We start from the raw sequence: 20,544 nt of genomic DNA on the forward strand, positions 1-20,544 counted from the left end.
TATTAGTTTGCAAAACATTTATTTACAAGTTTTGCTTAAGGAACCATGTACATTCAAGTTCTCACAACCCTATGATGTGCATGGCAAATATCTCAAAACTAATGATATGATTGGATCGCTATTTAGGGGCAAGTTATACATTAGTGCAAGCAATTAACATGGTATGTGTAATGTAGATGGAGATTATAGCATAAATAATCTAGTTAAAAAATAGGGAAAAGTACCAGTATACCCCTAGAAGTTCGTCTATTTACCAGAATGCCCTTGGAAGTTTCAAATTTACCAAACTACCCCTATGTCCAAAAAATTACACTTTATAGAGTAATTATACACTCAAATATTTGGTAAATAGGGCTAGTTCGGGTCCATTTCTTCCATCTTTGGTAAATAGGGCTTGTAGATTTGAGTGTATAATTACTATATAAAGTGTAATTTTTTGGACATAGGGGTAGTTTGGTAAATTTGGAACTTCATGGGGCATTCTAGTAAATAGACGAACTTCCAGGGGTATCTTGGTACTTTTCCCTAAAAAATAATGCATATTGTGTAAGGCAATCTCCAGATTGGTCATGATTCGAGCATCATACATCGTTTTATTTATTTATTGAGATTGATCATGGCGCATTGTGTGAACCATCTTAATTGGATGCAACAATCAATTGATGATCAAATATGTACATATGATGAGCAAAAGTGACGAATTTCAAAAGCAAATAACAACTACGGGCGAGCATATGGGCTAACTACCTTCCATATGGTGAGGGAACCATGACTCTGGTTTTCCATTGGAGTCGTCAATAAACAATTGATTCAAAGTTGGTATAACGGGTTTGGTTGGTTATTGGCTCAACTTCACGTCGACCTCCACACAAGCAAGAGATGTGTCGGCAAATTGTTTCTCGGTGAAAGCGAGAAGTCACGTGTGTGGTCTTGTCTGATATAATATGTACTCGGGGATCGATTTTCTCGTGCAATCGATTGATCGGCCGATCGAGAGTGGCTGGCCGGCCAACAGACTTGAATGAATGGGAACAGATGCATGCAGTCTAAACACTACACTACATAATAATCTGTCTGCCTCTGCCTCTGCCTCTTGTTTCTCTGTCTCTGTCTCTGTCTCTGTCTCTGCTTGTGTCCGGCAGTCAGTGTGATAATGATTGATTATCTCGGCAACTTGCCACGTGTGTGTCAAGCAATGGAGACAAAAAAATAATTGTTCAAGGTGTGCGACAAAAAATAATTGTTCAAGGTTTTAAGTAGGCAGAGGTGGCGGCAAGAAGAAGAAGAAGAAGAAGAAGAAGGAAGACAGGAAGGAGTAAGTTCAGAAGAAGAACCCAAGAAAAAGATAAAGATAAAGAAGAAGAAGAAGAAGAAGAAGAAGAAGAAAGCAGTAGGAGAAGGGGGAGGAGGATACCAAGAAGAGGAGGATAAACAAAAACCCAAAAATAGAAGAAGAAGAAGAAGGAGGAGGAGGAAGAAGAGAAGAAGGACCAGAAGGACTCAAGCAAGAAAAAAGATCAGAAGAGCCCACCAACTAAGAAAGACCAGAAGAAGAAGAGTCAGGAGAAATAAAATGGGGTTCATTAAGATTTCTGCATCATCCTATAGGAGCGCAAAACTACGATATGCCGGCCTCCTTTTGCAATCATCATCATACAGGCAACAATCATCCCTCTCCTCTTCAAATTCAATTCCTTCCAAATATGCAGACTCTTCAGAATCTTTTGTAATAGATTGTGGTCGGCCTCTGTGGAGTCCATCATCGTCGGGGTCTCACTGGATGTCTCGGCGATCAGAATGTACTGGGGACATTCGATCACCCTTTTGGTGGTCCCAACAATCCGAATCTACACCTATCCTACGGTCTTTGTGGTTGTCTCAAAGAAGATCTCTCCATGGAACCACAATCATCAAATCCTCCTCCTCCTCCACCTCGTCATCGAATGAGGCCCCCATCCCCAGGTCTGTTCCCCTCTCAAAGCTCACCGATAACTTTCTTGATGGCACAAGTAGTGTGTATTTAGAAGAGCTTCAGAGAGCATGGGAAGCCGATCCAAATAGTGTTGATGAGTCTTGGAACAGTTTCTTCAAGAATTTCACTGGCCAAGCTTCAACTACTCCGGGGGTATCAGGACAAACCATTCAAGAGAGCATGCGATTATTATTGCTAGTGAGAGCTTATCAAGTGAATGGGCACATGAAAGCAAAGCTCGATCCTCTTGGTCTGGACCAACGCTCTATTCCTGCCGATCTCGATCCTGCTCTTTATGGCTTTACTAATGCAGATTTAGATCGAGAGTTTTTCCTTGGTGTCTGGAGAATGTCTGGATTTCTTTCGGAGAATCGGCCCATTCAGACACTTCGGGCTATTTTGGCTCGATTAGAGCAAGCTTATTGTGGGCATATTGGATATGAATACATGCATATTTCGGATAGAGATCAATGCAATTGGCTCCGAGAGAGGATTGAAACCCAAGCTCCGGGAACATATAGCCCTGATCGGCAAGCAGTGATTCTTGATCGTTTGATTTGGAGTAGCACGTTTGAGAATTTTTTGGCCCAAAGATGGACAGCAGCCAAAAGATTTGGCTTAGAAGGGTGTGAAACCTTAGTTCCTGGAATGAAGGAACTTATTGATCGAGCTGCCGACTTAGGTGTCGAAAGCATTGTTATTGGTATGCCTCATAGGGGAAGATTGAATGTTCTTGCTAATGTGGTTAGGAAACCTCTGAGACATATTTTTAGTGAATTCAGTGGTGGTATAAAGCCAGCCGATGAATTGGGTACTTACACCGGAAGTGGAGATGTGAAATATCACTTAGGTACTTCATATGATCGTCCAACTAGAGGTGGGAAGAGAGTTCATCTCTCTCTTGTTGCAAATCCTAGTCATTTGGAAGCAGTAAATCCAGTGGTGATTGGCAAAACACGTGCAAAGCAATACTACACCAAGGATTTGGATAGAATTAAGAATATGGGTGTGCTACTGCATGGAGATGGAAGCTTTTCAGGGCAAGGTGTTGTTTATGAAACGCTTCATTTAAGTGACTTACCAAATTATACTACGGGTGGAACTATTCATATTGTGGTCAACAACCAGGTTGCATTTACCACAGATCCAAAGTCTAGTAGATCGTCACCGTACTGTACAGATGTGGCAAAAGCGCTTAATGTGCCTATATTTCATGTTAATGGTGATGATATGGAAGCTGTTGCACATGTATGCGAGCTAGCAGCTGATTGGAGAAACACTTTCCATTCTGATGTTGTGGTGGATATAGTTTGTTATAGAAGATTTGGCCATAATGAGATCGATGAACCATCTTTCACACAGCCAAAAATGTATCAGGTATCCATTTTATGAGAATGAGATACAGTCTGTGTGTGTGAGAGAGAGAGATGTATTATACAACTACAAGTCGGATAAAATGACCACCGAATCCAAAGAGCATATTTTGTTTAGAGGGGAAGGGAAAAAATTATGCTTAAAAGTGGCCGATGAAAGACCCAACAACATTGCAATCATGATTTCACGTCATATCTTATCTGGATAGAAGAACAGAGGGTTGAAGCTAAAATTAGAACGTGATCTACTAGCAAAATGGAACAGCCACGCTGGTATTATAAACAACAGTGAAAAATACTTCTGAGATTATGAACCAACATAAATCTCAAGAGTACTTATCCTAGAGGATATTAGAATGGATAAAAATTTGGGATATTAATGTTAAATATTAGAGTTCCACGCTAAAGACTTTTGACAAGCTTAGATGTTCCTACTACAGATTTTCGTTGATATGCTTCTGTTAGTTCTTTCTCTTTTTTGCTATGCGATTCTCTAGAACCCATGTTCCTCAAAATTTCATGAATAGCAGTATCTAGGAACTACAAACTACAATGTACTTACCTTGAAGGATTGATAAGGCTAGCAAATATGTTTTGTTATAGATCAGTGGTGTGCTCAGTGCTATTGTACCCAGTTTACCGTGCAATGTCCATCTTGACTTTTCATCTGTTATATGCTCAGTGAATGACAACTGCAGTAACTGAATCAGAGGGATGGAGCAATACCAAAATGTTGGTGATACCATGAGGAATGTTCACTTCAGTGTGAGGAGATAGATAACAACAAGGACAATAATTATAATCATACATTGATTGTGCAATGTCGACTGGGTTCTCGGGTACCATCTAGCATTAGTAGTTACTCAAGTAGCATTGACATGCTCTCAACTTCCAAACCAGTTGGTTTACTGGTTTCTTGGATACTAATGGCAGCCTGTTGTCCTTTCTAATCTTGAGTTCGTTTATAGATGCATTTGATTTTGTTCTGAACAGATGTTTTTTAGCATTCTGTACGTTATATCTCATAGACAGCAATTCGTGATATTCCGTTTTTCTTTACCCTCTTTTGCAACAGTTCAGTAGACTCTAATTAATATAGTTATATAATGGATGCTATACAATCTAAAAAAGATCCTTTTTTGAATTGTTTTTCCTTTCTACATAAAATATTCTTTTGAGAACTATCTATTTGCATGCCATCTAATACAAATGGTATTCTTAGTACGTTTTATTCTAAATTGCGGTCAATCTTAGTCATATTTGTGCTTCTCACAGGTTATTAAGAACCATCCACCGGCTGTTGATATTTACCAAAAGCATTTAATTGAGACTGGTGTAATGACAAAAGAATCAGTCGATAAGATTCATGACAAAGTCATGTCCATTTTAAATGAAGAATTCAATAACTGTAAAGATTATGTGCCTAAAAGTAGGGATTGGCTTGCAGCCTTCTGGGCTGGGTTTAAAGGACCAGAACAGCTTTCTCGAGTAAGAAATACGGGGTATATACAACTTGCTAGATTTCATACCATTACACCCAATTGCCTTGTTAATTACATATGTGCTTTGTATGACGATAGCCATGGTAATATGCATTTCAATCTGTTTGACAGGGTGAAGCCAGAGATACTGAAAAGTGTGGGCACATCCATTACAACTCTGCCACCAGATTTCTATCCCCATAGGACAATTAAAAGATTATATGATCAGCGTGCTCAAATGATACAAACAGGAGAAGGTGTTGATTGGGCTACGGCAGAGGCCCTTGCTTTTGGGACACTTCTTGTTGAGGGAAATCACGTTCGGCTTAGTGGGCAGGATGTTGAGAGGGGGACTTTTAGTCATCGGCATTCTGTTGTCCATGACCAATTGACTGGAGAGAAGTATTGTCCACTTGATCATGTAATCATGAATCAGGTAGATGAAATGTTTACTGTTAGTAACAGGTAAGGAGTTTTTACAACCCTTATCTTGGCCTCAGAGGAATAAATTAAATTATGCTTAGTTGACACTTTTATGGATGCTTTTGGCTATAATATGAAACATAAGTGTAAATTTGGCAATAGACGTTCATAACGTCATCAAATACTTATCCATCATATATTTGCTATTAGGTTTGTTGTAGGTCTATTTGTGTTGCAATATATAGCTGTGTCATGACTTTTGGAACGGATTGAATGTAATTGCAGCTCTCTTTCTGAGTTTGGTGTTCTTGGATTTGAGTTGGGCTACTCCATGGAGAATCCAAATTCCTTGGTTTTATGGGAAGCTCAATTCGGGGACTTTGCAAATGGTGCCCAAGTCATATTTGATCAGTTTTTGAGTTGTGGTGAAGCAAAGTGGCTGCGACAAGCTGGCCTGGTTGTTTTACTTCCTCATGGTTATGACGGGCAAGGACCAGAGCATTCCAGTGGCCGCATGGAACGTTTCCTGCAAGTAAGTTGACCTTGTATTATTATGTCTTTGTGTTCTCATTATGGCTTTTTACAGTTTATTCCTCGAGAAGCATGCATTTTTCTTGGTAATAAAATATCAGTTATGAGATCGCTATGCATTGTTCACATGCGGATTGTGTTTACACTTTAGTGACCCATACATGTGTGTGAATGATATAGCTTTGGTTTTACTTTGACAAATTCTTATGAACCAACCCTCTCAAAGCAAGAAGACAAGATGGAAACCCTGAAATGTGTAGTTAAACCTGCTGAAACAAAGTGTAATTATCTATGGACACATTATTTATTTCGCTGTTGTTTTGGCAAACCTTATCGTCCATGAATGAATTAAAAATAGAGATATTTCTCTCTTTAACGACCATTCCGTCAAAGGAAGCAAAAATCCAGCAAATCGGTTGAAATATTCTCTTTCAAGCTTGCAAAGTTGGTTTTTTGCTATGTTTTCCACCCATGATTTTCTTGGCCTCACATTCACTTGGTTGTATATCAATCCTTAAATATCTGGCCAATGCAGCAACCATCCCTATTGATTCTCTAAGGTTATGCATACGCTCATGAGCTCATGGCACCCAAGTCTCATGTCCTCCTAGCCAGTTTGATTATATAATCTTCTTCTGGAAGCTGATGTTTTTTCTAATAAGTAAATGATTACTATGTATTATATTGCAATGTTTGATAGTAATACCTCTTTTCTGTTTCAAACATTCTTGCAGATGAGTAATGATAACCCCTTTGTAATACCAGAGATGGATCCATCATTGCGTACGCAGGTCCAAGAATGTAATTGGCAAGTAGTAAATGTCACGACTCCAGCCAATTATTTCCATGTCCTTCGCCGTCAAGTAAGGCTTCTATGCTCTCTTTTTTTTGTGGGGGGGAAGTGGGGGTGGGGGTATTTGTCAGCAATTTATCAGAATACCTCTAGTTTCCAAAGTAACCAGAATATATACCCCTAATACCTCTCATTAGTACGCAATGTACTTTACCCAACAAGCTGGGCATATTTTGAACTTTTCCCCTTATTTTTTTGATTTTACTCAGTCTATTAGTCTAACAATCTTGTTCGGGAAACGTGGCAGATTCATCGAGATTTCCGTAAACCATTGATTGTGATGTCACCAAAGAATCTTCTCCGTCATCCCTCATGCAAGTCCAATCTTTCTGAATTTGATGATGTAGAAGGACACCCTGGGTTTGACAAGCAAGGAACTCGTTTTAAACGTCTTATCAAAGATCAGAGTCTTCATTCTGATAGAGAAGAGGGCATCCGTAGGCTCATTCTTTGTTCAGGAAAGGCAAGTTTCTTATGAACTTTTTGAGAGCATATGAATGTAGGTTTACTAAGTGATTTCTTCCTGAGATATAGTGATGCAATGTGTAGGTTTACTATGAATTGGAGGAGGAAAGAAATAGGCTCCAATGTAGTGATGTGGCGATCTGCCGCCTCGAACAGTTATGCCCTTTCCCGTATGATCTTATCCAAAGGGAGTTAAAACGTTACCCCAGTAAGTTTCTCTTTGTCTGTATCTTCTTGCAAAAGCAAAACATCTACGTTTACTCTAAATTCAGATAAGAACATATAGGATACACATACAAAAAGCGTCATGCACAGTAGAGGTATCTCTAGGGGCATTCACCCAGAGCGGCATGTGGTTGTACATATGTAGTGTATGCACAAAAGGTGTTTTGAGTGGGCATGAATGACTGTATATATGCACAAAAAACCGGAGTATAAGAGAGTAATTCAGTCATACTCAAAGAGCTATCAGTATGCCCATTGGAAATCATAAGTGATGTTTTCCTTCACCACCAAATATTAGTAAAAATGAGCAACTTGCGTCTGTAATTGCTACACATACCATATAAACAACACATACAGAAACGAGTAGTTTGGTCTGAAAAGTTATTGATATTCATGTAGCTTGTTTTATCATTTTGTTTGTTAAGCAATATGCTTTTGGATGGCCAATTGTAGATGCAGAAGTTGTGTGGTGTCAAGAAGAGCCAATGAACATGGGAGCATGCATGCACGTTGGTCCCCGACTTGCCACTGCAATGCGGGCAGTAAATCGTGGCACATATGAAGATGTGAAATATGTTGGTCGGCCACCTTCAGCTGCCACCGCAACAGGATTTGCCACTTTGCATGCTGCTCAACAAAAGGAGCTAGTTCAAAAAGCTCTACAATCAGCCGCTATCAGTCACTATTAGATGACACTTGTTACCATTTCAATTGAAGAATGGGAGGTTCAAAACTGAAACTTGTAAAGAATAAAATGAATGATTTGGGCTATGCTGAATGATTTTCAATACGTCATATTTGATTGCAAATCCCTTCATTTGTGGGAGCTTCTAAATTGAAGCTTCTAGAGAAGAAAATGAATTAAGTGAATTGCTTGGGCTATTTTCAATGATTGCATTGTTGCATTGAATATTGAGTTGGGGTGACATTTGATCATTTTGTCCACAACTTCACATGAAAGCTTTCATTGACCTTTTAGAACTCTGAAAGATTGTAACTTTTTGAACAAGCAGTTAGTGTGGAATGCGAGCAGTAGGAATTAGCGTTGTTCCTATCACTAGTTATGAGCATTGAACATTGAATGTGGTGAATTTTCAGACGTACAGATCTAACATTGATTTTGTAAGGTTTCTAGAGAAGAGGTTTGATTGAACTTGTGCATGTAAGGAAACGAAAGGCACATAATGATAACTTGTAGAGAACATTCAGGCTTAATAAAATAGTGGCACCTTTACCTCTAGGTTGTGTTATCATAATGTTTTCATGATGATTAATGAAAGACAGCAATATTTAGTACTTGCAAACAGCCATGAGACTCTAATTTTCAACTTTTGGAGTATAGTTTAGAATCAATTGATCATGTAATGTACTCTTGTGATCGATTTCAACTTTCAGAGGATGTGTGGAAGTCCCCTGTAGAGGGGGAACACATGGATGTGTGCACATTGTATGCATCACTATAGTAGACCATGGCCCATGACAATTAACAAGACGGACTGACTACGAAGAACATATTTAGCCCTCGTCTCATGAAAATGGATCAAAGGGAAGCTACTGACAACAAGATTACCTCAACCACAACATATCCTTCTTTGGGCGCTCCCACTTTGGGTGGGCATTTGTGGGTGTGTTTTCTGCTATCAAAGTATGGGGAACAAAGACCAAGAATGGGGAACAAGTCAGGGATTAGTAGCAGTACAATCAAATTAATGAGACCGAGAATGGGGAACAAAGACAAGTATTGACACAAGATTTACTTGGTTGTGTTAAGTTTGTCACGCCACTTCTAATTAAAATGAGTTAACTTCGACGCTTTGGATGGGCCATCCACAGTCATGGCTAGTCCGTGAATAACTCATGAATGTGAATAGGGTGTGAACGAATCCCCATGGGTCAAGGAAAGCACAAAGTGTCATAACCACCAAGGATTGAATGATTGAAATGTAGAGGATTATAATCTCCAATTGTAAAATTCTCTCATAAGTTTGTAGAGCCTTGACACAAGTGGTTACAAATTCACATGAGCAAGGAGCGAGGGTAATGTGGAAACAGTCTTCTGAAAGCCACTTACAAATTAGCACTGGCTTACATTATCTCACAAATGTGTTCCAAATTTGTATTAGAAAGTTCCATCATGCTTTGCGATCCATCTTCCAGAACTGCTAGCAATTGGCTTCAAAAGAGGTTCGAGTCATCCTTGTTTCTCCAATAAATTTTTTGTAGTATCCTTGTATGTAGCTTCATTGTCAGCCTCCATTTCAGAGGAATTCAGTTTGCTCCTGAAGCTTCGGAGTAATTTATTTTACATACAAGTTTGCTTAACCTTCTTAGATGAGGCCTGCTCTCTACTTATGCCATCATTGTTACACAACCCCCACATGGCTTAAAAATGCCAATGAAGCTCTATTCTCTACTTATTCAAGCGTGTTGTTAGCCTGAAAAATCTACCATACAAAGACTTATGAAATGGTTCAGTTCGCTTCACCCTTCGAAGCAACACTGAAGCATCATGGAATCTCTGCTTCTTTATGTATGAATCTAAGAGTACTCGGTATGTTGCTTCGGTTGGCCACACCTTGTTTTTCTTCATGTAATCGATCATATTTAAAGCCTCGGCAAACATCCCATTTGCAGCATAGTTATGTACAAGTATGTTATAGGTAATCTTGTCAGGCTTGAAACCAGCCCGAACCATTTCAGTGAAAATCCGGGCTGCGTCTTCCATATGGCCATGTTTTGCATATGCTAAAAGCAACGTATTGTATGAGACTATGTCAGGCTCAACACCAGCCGATGCCATAGCCATAAGCATCTCTTCAGCTTTTCTGTAAAACCCTTCTTTTCCATACATGGCGATCAGAGAATTGTATGAGGCAGCATCGGGCTTTACATTGAATGTAGCCATAGATTCAAAAGTTTCGAGAGCTTTGTCAATGAACCCATTCTTCCCGTAGGCAGAAATCATCACATTATGTGTACTCACATCTATGGTTTCTCCCAGGGCTTGCAATTTCAGATAATCTTCTTTTGCTTCTTCCACCATATTGCACTTGCTATGGGCATGGATCAAAGCTTTTAAAATAACTCCATCAGGTTCAATCTTACCTGAATATACATCACTTGCTATCCTCTCCACCCCTTTGACATGGCCACCAATTGCATATGCATGCAGGAGAGATGAAAAACTATGGTTGTTGGGGTAGCATTTATTATCTTGCATGCATTGGAAAATAAGCTCAGCTTGTCTCCATAAGCCTTCCCGCGCAACCGCAGCCAAAAGAGCGTTGTAGGTCGCCTTGTCCGGGCAGCAATCAGTGATAAGCATAGCTTTATACATATCCATAGCCTTTTCAGAAGATCCTAATCGTCCATATGCCTCAATTAGAATGTTGAAAGTTGCCTTATCGGGTTCATACCCTGCCCGTTTCATATCTTTGAAAACTTGCCTTACTTCAACTTGCATTCCATGCCTTGAAACAATCGTGAGCAACGTGTTCCATGTGACCACATCAGGCGTGAACCCGTAATTTCTCATCTCATCCAAAACCTTCATCATCTCTTCAAAGTTTGATTTCTCTCCAAACATATCAATCAAGGCATTGAAGACCACCACACTTGGAAGGCATTTTGCTTCTTTCATCTTTCCATAGATTCTAAGAGCCTCCTTTTCCATACCAGCCTTGCAAAAGGCACTCACAAGACTAGTGTAAGTAAATACATCTGCCAAAACATCTTTGGTTTCCATAGTCTCAACAAGGGCAAGAGCTTCTTTGTAGAGGCCAACTCTTCCATAGGCAGCAATAAGTTCATTATAAGTGATTATATTAGGCGGATGTCCATTTCTCCCCATCTCTTCTAGTATATCCAATGCATTCTGATGCCGACCTGACTTACCATATACATCGAGAAGAGCATTATAAGTTACCCGATCAGGTATACATCCAGCTAACTTCATTTCTCGAAAAATCCATGAAGCTTCATCACAAAGAGACCCATTGATACAAGCACTTATAAGAGTATTATAAGTGTATATATCAGGAGCAATGCCTCGTTCCTTCATTTTATTAACAAGTGACTTAGATTTTCCATAAGGCTTTCCTTTCTTGCTATAAAGATCAAGCATTACATTGTAAGTAACAAGGTTTGGCTCGCATCCACCCTCTTCTTGCATCTTTTTGAATAGCCAAGTTGCCTTATGATACTTTCCACATTGTGAATATGCACTCAAAAGGGCAGTATAAGCATATACATCTAGTAGATATCCATCTTTTTCAAGCTCATTGAAGAGATTTGATGCAATAACAAGCTGAGATTGTTTACCAAGAATCTTAAGAATGGCAGATAGCATACCTTTTCCTTCATGTTCAAATTCGGGACGTTTTCGAGCAAATTCAAATACCTCGAGAGCTTTCTTCCAATCAGAATCAGAATCCGAATCACAATTTTGATCCCGATCTCCCAAGCTTTTTATGATAATGCGAAGCTCGCCCATGTGAACTCCCTGTTGTGATGGTGGTAATTTCTGTTGCTGTTGTGAAGATTCGCCCAACGACTCCTCTAAAGGTGCTCCCAAATATTCATCCAAGATTCCTCCCACATCCTCTATTCTGGCTTCACATATTTGTTGGTATACTGACTCTCCTTTGTCTGACAGCTCTCTCAGCCATGGTTGAGGTTTTCCAAGACGGGTTTTTTTGGAGGTTTTGGGTGGTTTCTGAGCAGATGGGGATTGTTGGTCAATGGCAGGATGAGAGATAAGAGCGTCTCTCACTATACCAAGTGCTTCTGCAGAAGAAGAAGGAGGAGGGGGAGGGGGAGGGGGAAGAAAATGAAGGGACTGTAGGATGGGGAGGATGCGAGAGAAGCTTGGGTCGGAGGGTGCAGATTGTTCAGTCTCGGATGGAGGAATCGACGAAATGGGCATGGTAGACGAGGGAAAATCAGAATCTGACGGGCGCAGGGGAGGTGTGATAAGGAGAGGAAGTTGCGCCATCGCCAGGGCGCAGGGGCCTCAGGCTCTGCTCTCTTCGCAGTTTCAGCCTCTTTGCGGATAGACACACACTGTATACATATACTGTATGTATTCCATATATGTATACACACTGTATACATATACATACTGTATGTATTCCATATATGTATACATACTGATACATATATGTATATGTATATATATCTATTATCTACACATAAACATATCTATAGAGATTGGTAAGTTATGTCTTAGGATCATCTTATTACCCCTTTGTATAAATAAATGTCTTTCCCTCCCAAAAACCAACCTCTCGCTCGCTAACCCACATGACGTATTCAGTCATCGCCCTTCTTGGATTAGAGCTAACCTCTCCCTCGTTCATTGGCGTGAATGGTAAACAGAGAAAACGTGAAGCGGGCAGGGACTATTGGCTAATCCAGGTCTTTCTTGAGATGGATGTGTCAACAAAGTAGTGATATGTAATGATTTACAAATTAGTAATATTTGGTGAAAGCAAAGAGGTCTAGCATGTAGTTTAGGAGTAGTTATGCACGGCGCGTCACTATTTGAACTTGTGTTTGGGTTAATGGACATATAATATGAGGGCATTTTATGTAAGTGTAGACAATGTATTATTACCTAAAACATGAATTGCTTGTATTATATTTTGAACAACCACTTTACTTGTATAGTAGTACAAGTGGAAAGAACATCCCATAAACTTCATTGAACTCTAGTGAAGGGGTAAATACATTCCACAATCTTTCGTAGGCTCTTCATGACATTCCATAATCTCCGACAAGCCATATTGGGAAGAACATCCCATAATCTTAACCAATTCTTAACTCTAACGTTCAACAATGTTTTTACCATGTTACTGCATGTTCCACGACACTAATGTTTTCCACATTATGGATAATTAGGATTTCATGCGATAGGCAAGGCTAATAATAATCCTTGCTAATTACGGGTTTGCAAATGAATGTTTTTTGCCATGGGGTACATATTTTATGAATTTGAGATTTTGTTGCATTCATTTATTTAAAGTTTTAAGTTGGAAGTGCATATGACCTATTATATATTGAGTTGATGCTAATTTGTGCTATGTCTCCATATTGTTGTTCTGACAAGTTATTGGTGCACTAATTGTTTGATTGATATTTGCACCATTGATATTCAACAATGTTTTTACCATGTTACTGCATGTTCCACGACACTAATATTTTCCACATTATGGATAATTAGGATTTCATGCGATAGGCAAGGTTAATAATAATCCTTGCTAATTACGGGTTTGCAAATGAATGTTTTTTGCCATGGGGTACATATTTTATGAATTTGAGATTTTGTTGCTGATATTTGCACCATTGATATTCAACAATGTTTTTACCATGTTACTGCATGTTCCACGACACTAATATTTTCCACATTATGGATAATTAGGATTTCATGCGATAGGCAAGGTTAATAATAATCCTTGCTAATTACGGGTTTGCAAATGAATGTTTTTTGCCATGGGGTACATATTTTATGAATTTGAGATTTTGTTGCATTCATTTATTTAAAGTTTAAAGTTGGAAGTGCGTATGACCTATTATATATTGAGTTGATGCTAAACTTGTGCTATGTCTCCATATTGTTGTTCCGGCGAGTTATTGGTGCACTAATTGTTTGATTGATATTTGTCCATTGCATTGCTCCATTAAGTATTTGTATCTTTATTGGTGCTAAACTTGTGCTATGTGTCCATATTGTTTTTCCATCGAGTTATTTGCATGCACTTGGTATGGTTTAAACATCATCCTTAATGGTTGCACAGAGGACCTATAGTTGTCTTTCATACGTATGGCCTCTCCAAACAAAGGTCAAACCTATTCATAAGATTTATATGGTATAACTAATTGGTCGCGTGGTCCAAGTATGTTATTCATAAGATTTATGTAGAATAGACTAATGTGTCATTTGTAATACATTATACCATTTCTGCTTGTCATTTGTATCATTGTATCATTGAGTTATTTCCTTCAATAGTGAATATGGGATACTGACCTACATTTGTGCCATCCATATATTTCATATTCCCTTAATTTGATCACATTCACATAGTGAATACAGCTGTGACGTATTGACCTGCAATTGACTTTGTGCTTGTAAAAGTATTATGTATTATTATGTGGCTATATTTATGTACTGGTTCTAATGTATATATGCAGGTGTGCTACATATATATGTTTGATGTTGATCCATTTGCTGCTGGGGTACTGTGTATTGAGCTGATCTAAATATACTAGTTCTAAGGTTGTAAACATGCAGGTGTGCTACATATATGTATGTTTGATGTTTATACATTTACTGCTGAGCTAATATGTATTGAGCCAATCACAATATATTGGTGCTAAAACAGTACTTGAAGTCTTCTGATGTGTGCTATATATCTACATTTCATGTTTGTCTGCATTGATTACCTACTTCGTATAGAGCTGATCACAAATTTTAGGTGAAGTATATTGAGTTGCTTGTTATTTCATATGGAACTGTGCTATACACATATTTTCGTCTGTCTATTATTTAGTAATCAGCTACTATGCATTGAATTGGTTATTACTTACATACCCTCCTGTGTAAATAGTGTATCATAAACCCTCTCATATGTATCGATCAGGAATCTTAACTGCATTGTAAAGCAATACTAACTTGGGCCTTTGCTGGTTTCTATCTCCACATTCAGAATTAAAAGCCTTCTGAGCTAATCATGTTTAACCACTCACAGCATTAGATGAAACATTTCCCTATAATCAATCCATCACCAGCCTGTTAGTCAATTTTAGCCAGAGGCCATTCAAATGAGCTGATGTATCAAGTCCTGCAAAGGATTATTCACTATCATCTAACTTGCTGATACTTGAAGCTTCCATCAAACAATCCACTAATAAACTCCGCTGGTGAAGCAGGAACACTATGCCCAATCATAGCCTCATTTGCCACTCGTTATCAATATATCAAAATGTTGTGAGTGCCACTTAATTGGTGCTTCTGCAGTTAACCATTACCAGTCCTAGGGAGCAAGAGTAACAAAAGAGCAAGTTTAGTGTCCTCTCGCGTCAAGGCTACAGTCAACTTTCAATGGAATTTACCATGAGTAACGAAAGAGCAAGTTTAGTGTCCACTGTTATTTCAGGGCTATGATCAAACCTCCCAACGAATTATCAGTGGCCATGTATAACAAAGGAGCAAATAAAGTGTACACTGTCATGTCAAAGGCTACAATCAACATTCCAAGGCATTATTATTGGCTTCATTGGCAGATTCATGGACAGAAATACATTCCACGCTACTGAACAATATAAACTATTCCGCAAATTCTGAGCTGCCATTTTATAGATTTCAACAATCATAAACGCCACCAAAATGCTAGGCCCACCACAAAGCACAGTTCAATGAAGAATACTTTTCCATCGCTAGAAACCAGCTTACACAGGAAATCAACAAGTTCATTGAAGACTATATTCCAAACCACTACCATATCAGTTTACATGAGGCAAAGATTTCAAAATGTTGTCTTCACCTACAATATAAGAAGGTTGCAACCTTAGGAAAGGGGGACGTGGAATGAATGCAATAAACAGAGAGTTTTAAAAGGAGCACTTACAGACCGATGTATAGGCCGGAAAAGCAATAGACTAACCCAAGCTGAAGTTCCAATTAGTTGAAAATATCCATATTCCATCTTCAAATGTATCATTAGAAAGGATAGAAACATCTTCAGATGTCAGTTGGAATTTGCCAATTTGTAGTCCCCCAATGAAATGCGGAGATAATGTTCATTTACAAACATTGTTAATATTGACAATTAGCCGGTAATTACAAAAAATCATAGAATAGAAAAGGTTCGAGTATCCCAATTGCCAACACGTGACCCAGCCAGAAACCTGCAGCATTTTAATTTGACCCAAACCCAATCAAAAAGCTTTAAGAAATTAAAAAAATGAGAAAATATGTCATGATATGATACGAGCCATATTCTTAAAATTGGGCTAAACAGAATATTACTGATATGCTTACCCCAATCTGTTGTCATATAATCATGATGCTCAACCACCGAGAAAAATCAAGAAACTTCATGCTCTAGAAGAAAATATAAATATAATGTGATAGTGGTATTGGTAATACTTGGGCAACACTATGGATGTTTGCTTACCCATCCTATCGTATGGTGATACTTCATGATGAAGACTCATCATTAGCCAAAAATGCCCACAAAAACTCTTGTCCAACTTCAGCAACTCCAAGTTCTCAGACCCGCATAGAAGGATGATTCCAACATTTAGAGAATTTTCATCACAATTCCCAAAGAACTGAAAGAACATTCCTTGTTTAACTCGAAAAGCTGACAGGAAATGGACGGCTACAATGCATAACCTGCTCCACTAGAGCTATCCACTGATGAAATAATTCCTCAAGAATCGACTAGGCAGACCTATGATCCAACCTCACATTCACTTCTCTACAAATTGTAGAGATACAACATGCTTATATAAGCAACAGTCTACAAAATAGTTTTGAAACAATACAAGCAATATTGATACAGATTTAAAAAATGTCTGATATCATTATTACATTCTATAGTAACAATCTTGATATTCAAATTGGAGCTGTACTCACAGAAGACGACCAGCATCTCCGAACTGCACAAAACCATTAAACATGATAACATATTTGGTGGAATCCAATACATAAACTGATAAAAAACCCCCAGCAATTCCAAACTGATTGCAAAACTTAAAAATATGACGACAAAGAGACTCAGACTAATTCTCAGACTGTACGTCAACGTATAGATATAAGTATTGTGCATAGTAACGTTAAAATATGATGCAGGCCTGAGATTTAAGAGTATCTTTAACTATAAAACCAACTTACAATTTGCAGAGCACTTTAAAACACTCGATTTAACGCATTGGATTACACATGCACACATTTACCCAGCATCCACTCCAATACAAACGATCAAACCCCATCATGGATCTGCAATTCAAAATATAGATCTCCCAAAGGACAGTCTCCAATAACTCTTCCATCTGTCGATCTGTTTCACCGTTGATGTTCTCAATGTTTTCCAAACTTCAGAACTACTCAAATGCGTGACCTTCAATAATGACCCTCAAAAACTACACAGATCCCATAACATGATGTTAATCACCGTTACAATCTTCTTTATAGGGATCATCAAAACAAATAGCCTAATGCTGCAGTAGATGTTAAAATACAAGTGAAAAACATCTTGATCGTTGATACATAAGAGCATGTTAAAATAACTCTACGAGACAACTGATGTGTCTTATTCTACTTGTACAATGCAGTTCTGTTTTTGTTCAATCTTGAAAACCTACACTACGTATTTTAGAACACTAGACTTCTAATCGACACAAACAGAGGAAATAAATAATGCACAAGCAACAAGCACAATGGAGGTAAATTCCACCTCAAAAACACGTCCTGAGCAAATTCTGATCCACCCCGTGAGCGCACCCTTAGGGGAAGGATCATACGTTCATCTAACTTCAGATACTATTTACGAAACACTATTGATCGTTCAGTATTAATGGTCATAACGATTACGGAGATTGCTTCAGTTGCGTGATCCACCCCGTGAGCGCACCCATAGGGGAAGGACCGCATCGTCTATATAAGGAACTTAAATGTTAATGAATTAAATAAACGATCGATGTCCCATATCGTCATTATGTGATATTATCGATTTAGGCGGATGAGGAACTTATATATAGACACTTCAACCGTAAGAATATATGCTAGACTTAAAAACACGCACACACCACAAACAAAAACAGGCACAGAAACACAAAGGGACAAACACAAGCAAAACACACAGCTGAGGGGGGGTAGAATTCCCCCCTCAAAAACAAAAATGGTAGATTTTTATTGCTTGTTGATCCACCCCGTGAGCGCACCCATAGGGGAAGGATCATATGATCGAGGTAGAAATAGAAGCCAAAAGCCATCCAATGGGAATCGGTGATGGAGACGAATGTAAAAGCAAACCAGCACGCCACCAGAACACGAACTGATGACACTTGAGTGGCTACAATGAGAGCTAAATATCTACCATAGGGACATCATTCATCCCCGTACAATACTGCCAAATAATAAACAACACTTCCATAGAGACCTTTCTAACCATCAGGACCATGCCATCGACGATGCTTGATTTATTAAAACCCAGATCTGCGACAAGTGTTCTTCCTATTATTAAACAAAATAAAACCATGAGTCAATCTGAAGTCATACACAATATAATACTATTTTCTTAAAACATGGCAACAAACAATTAAAAACTGTTCAAAAATTTCATAAAACTGATTAAAGATTTATACCTCAAGTTGAGAAGTTATCTTCCCGGTCACTTGAACTATACTATTTCCAGAAAGCCTCCTCCGTAGCCTTCTCTGAACTACCGGATGAAATAAAATAGGAAATACGGATAAATCAGAACAAAGATCCAGAATCCATGTGTAGTTATATCATGTTAACTGATAAAACAGATCCAAGAGAAAAATCTTCGGAACTATTATCAATTTAATTGAAAAATCAGAACAAAAAAAAACTTGTTTGCGTAGACATATCAAAGAAAAGTACACCACGCATAAAAGGACAGATTTGTGGAGTAAACGAAGCAAAGAACGAACGAAAAATATCGAGAATGGAAAAGATCAGACACAAACGAATCTCGAGATCTACTGACGGATCTGTTAGAAAAAACGAGATCTGAGGACGAACCTACAAGAAAACAGGAAAATCACAACCAAAGACGGCTCTGAACTAGTTTCTCCCACTTCGGGAGATACAAAGATAAAAACTGAGGAAAAAACTAGAAAAATAAGAACTTTCATGAGGAAAGCAACAAATCCCAAAATTGTTCTGAACCATATTCACACGAAAATTTAGGGAAACGGAAAATTTTGAAAGAATCAGGCTACAGATGTTAAAAAGAAAATGAGAGATTCACAAAATTATTGAGGGATCTGGCAGAAGCAACAAAAAAAATACGAGGGGAGGGAATTACCAAAACGGAGAGAGAAGAGGAAGAAGAAATCTTCTCGCTAGTTACCTGTGGAAGGATCTGTGGCAAGAATAGAAAAAAGCGAGGGGATGGAAGGGGGCGGAATAGTCAAGGGATGAGAGAGGGAGGACAGAAGACGGAGAGAAACGAAGCCAAGGCGAGATATGCAGAGATGATGTGACCAGATCTGTGAATTTGGAGGGAGTCTCCATCATCATCATCTTCTCCTTCTTCTTCCTCCTTCTCTGTGTGCTTTCCGAAGGTGAAGAAGAAGAAGAAACTGGAAGGCCTTAAGGTAAAAGAGGCAGAGAGAAACAGAAGAAGAAGAAGAAGAAGAAGAAGAGAAGGAGATGCTTTCTGCTTATTCTCTTCTTCTTTTCTTTCTTTCCTTTTTCTATTTAGGTAACCGACTCGAAGATGAGGAGACGTGTTCACACTTGTCCGCCCACCCGCCTCCCGTTTCACACTTGGGCCGGACTCTTCCAGCTGGCTTGGCGGAAGGCACACGCAACACGCAACACGCAACCGCCCACCAAAAAAACTAGACCGGACCGATCCGACCCAACACTCGTTTTCTTTTTAAGTTTCTAATAAGATCTGTCAACCAAGTTTTAGCAGCTCACTATGTACATACATATATGTAAATGTAGTGTGGAGTCTTAAGCATTCATTATTCATTGGCTATGGCTCGCTCCCCCACGATCAATCACATGATGTCCCAGAGAAGTCTTGCAAATCGCTTCTGTTGGCCGCGCAACCTCTTCCATCTCTTTTGCCCGGCTGCGAATCCCCCCCGAATCCATAACCCTGGCACCTGACCGACTGCGTTCTCGCCCACACTCGTGCATTGCGTGATTTCCCCTCCTACGATGCCACATCGCCCCCACACAACCAACCAACCAACCATCCACCCCTTTGGATAATACTATATCTGTTGCCGAGAACGCCACCTTTCATCCTCGTCCTACCATTCACTAGTCAATTGTGTAAGCCTGACGAGAACCTTCTTAGGTGCATTCACATCATTCAAACCCAAACACACTCCTATGATCCTTTCACCATATCCAGTAATCGTAATTGTACACAATCTCTTGTTCGATAACACACGGGGATTGTTTTACAACTACCCTTGAAAAGAGGCTTCAAGACGTTTAGGCAATGTTCTCGT

General features: G+C 38.9%; 2 protein-coding genes and 1 long non-coding RNA gene across 8 annotated transcripts; 1 reads left to right on the forward strand and 2 right to left on the reverse strand.

The window, feature by feature from the left end:
* Positions 1-1,527: 1,527 nt before the first annotated feature.
* LOC147869817 (uncharacterized) lies at positions 1,528-8,163 on the forward strand. Its single transcript, XM_087333472.1, has 8 exons — positions 1,528-3,349; positions 4,621-4,847; positions 4,959-5,291; positions 5,535-5,781; positions 6,515-6,643; positions 6,881-7,096; positions 7,183-7,306; positions 7,777-8,163. The coding sequence occupies exons 1-8, from the start codon at positions 1,574-1,576 to the stop codon at positions 8,010-8,012; spliced, it is 3,288 nt and encodes a 1,095-aa protein (XP_087189598.1). The 5' UTR covers positions 1,528-1,573; the 3' UTR covers positions 8,013-8,163.
* Positions 8,164-9,277: 1,114 nt separating this feature from the next.
* On the reverse strand, positions 9,278-12,326 carry LOC147869818 (Pentatricopeptide repeat (PPR) superfamily protein). Its single transcript, XM_087333484.1, has one exon. It carries the CDS (start codon positions 12,314-12,316, stop codon positions 9,734-9,736), a length of 2,583 nt encoding a protein of 860 aa, XP_087189610.1. The 5' UTR covers positions 12,317-12,326; the 3' UTR covers positions 9,278-9,733.
* A 3,012-nt stretch (positions 12,327-15,338) lies between these two features.
* On the reverse strand, positions 15,339-19,442 carry LOC147869819 (uncharacterized). Of its 6 annotated transcripts, none has more exons than XR_015531321.1 (6): positions 19,425-19,439; positions 18,691-18,767; positions 16,361-18,559; positions 15,948-16,227; positions 15,433-15,863; positions 15,339-15,353 (listed from the first exon to the last, which is right to left on the reverse strand). It is a non-coding gene; the product is annotated as an uncharacterized LOC147869819 (long non-coding RNA). The 6 variants fall into 6 exon arrangements; XR_015531322.1 differs by lacking the exon at positions 15,339-15,353 and having other exon boundaries at positions 15,368-15,863; positions 16,361-16,802; positions 16,916-18,559; XR_015531318.1 differs by lacking the exon at positions 15,339-15,353 and having other exon boundaries at positions 15,368-15,863; positions 16,361-16,423; positions 16,497-18,559.
* Positions 19,443-20,544: the final 1,102 nt, after the last annotated feature.

Source organism: Azolla caroliniana, unplaced genomic scaffold (assembly GCF_043228905.1).
Source record: "Azolla caroliniana isolate FFs.n. ecotype wild unplaced genomic scaffold, voAzoCaro1.0.p SCAF_1, whole genome shotgun sequence".
Taxonomy (NCBI): Eukaryota; Viridiplantae; Streptophyta; class Polypodiopsida; order Salviniales; family Salviniaceae; genus Azolla; species Azolla caroliniana.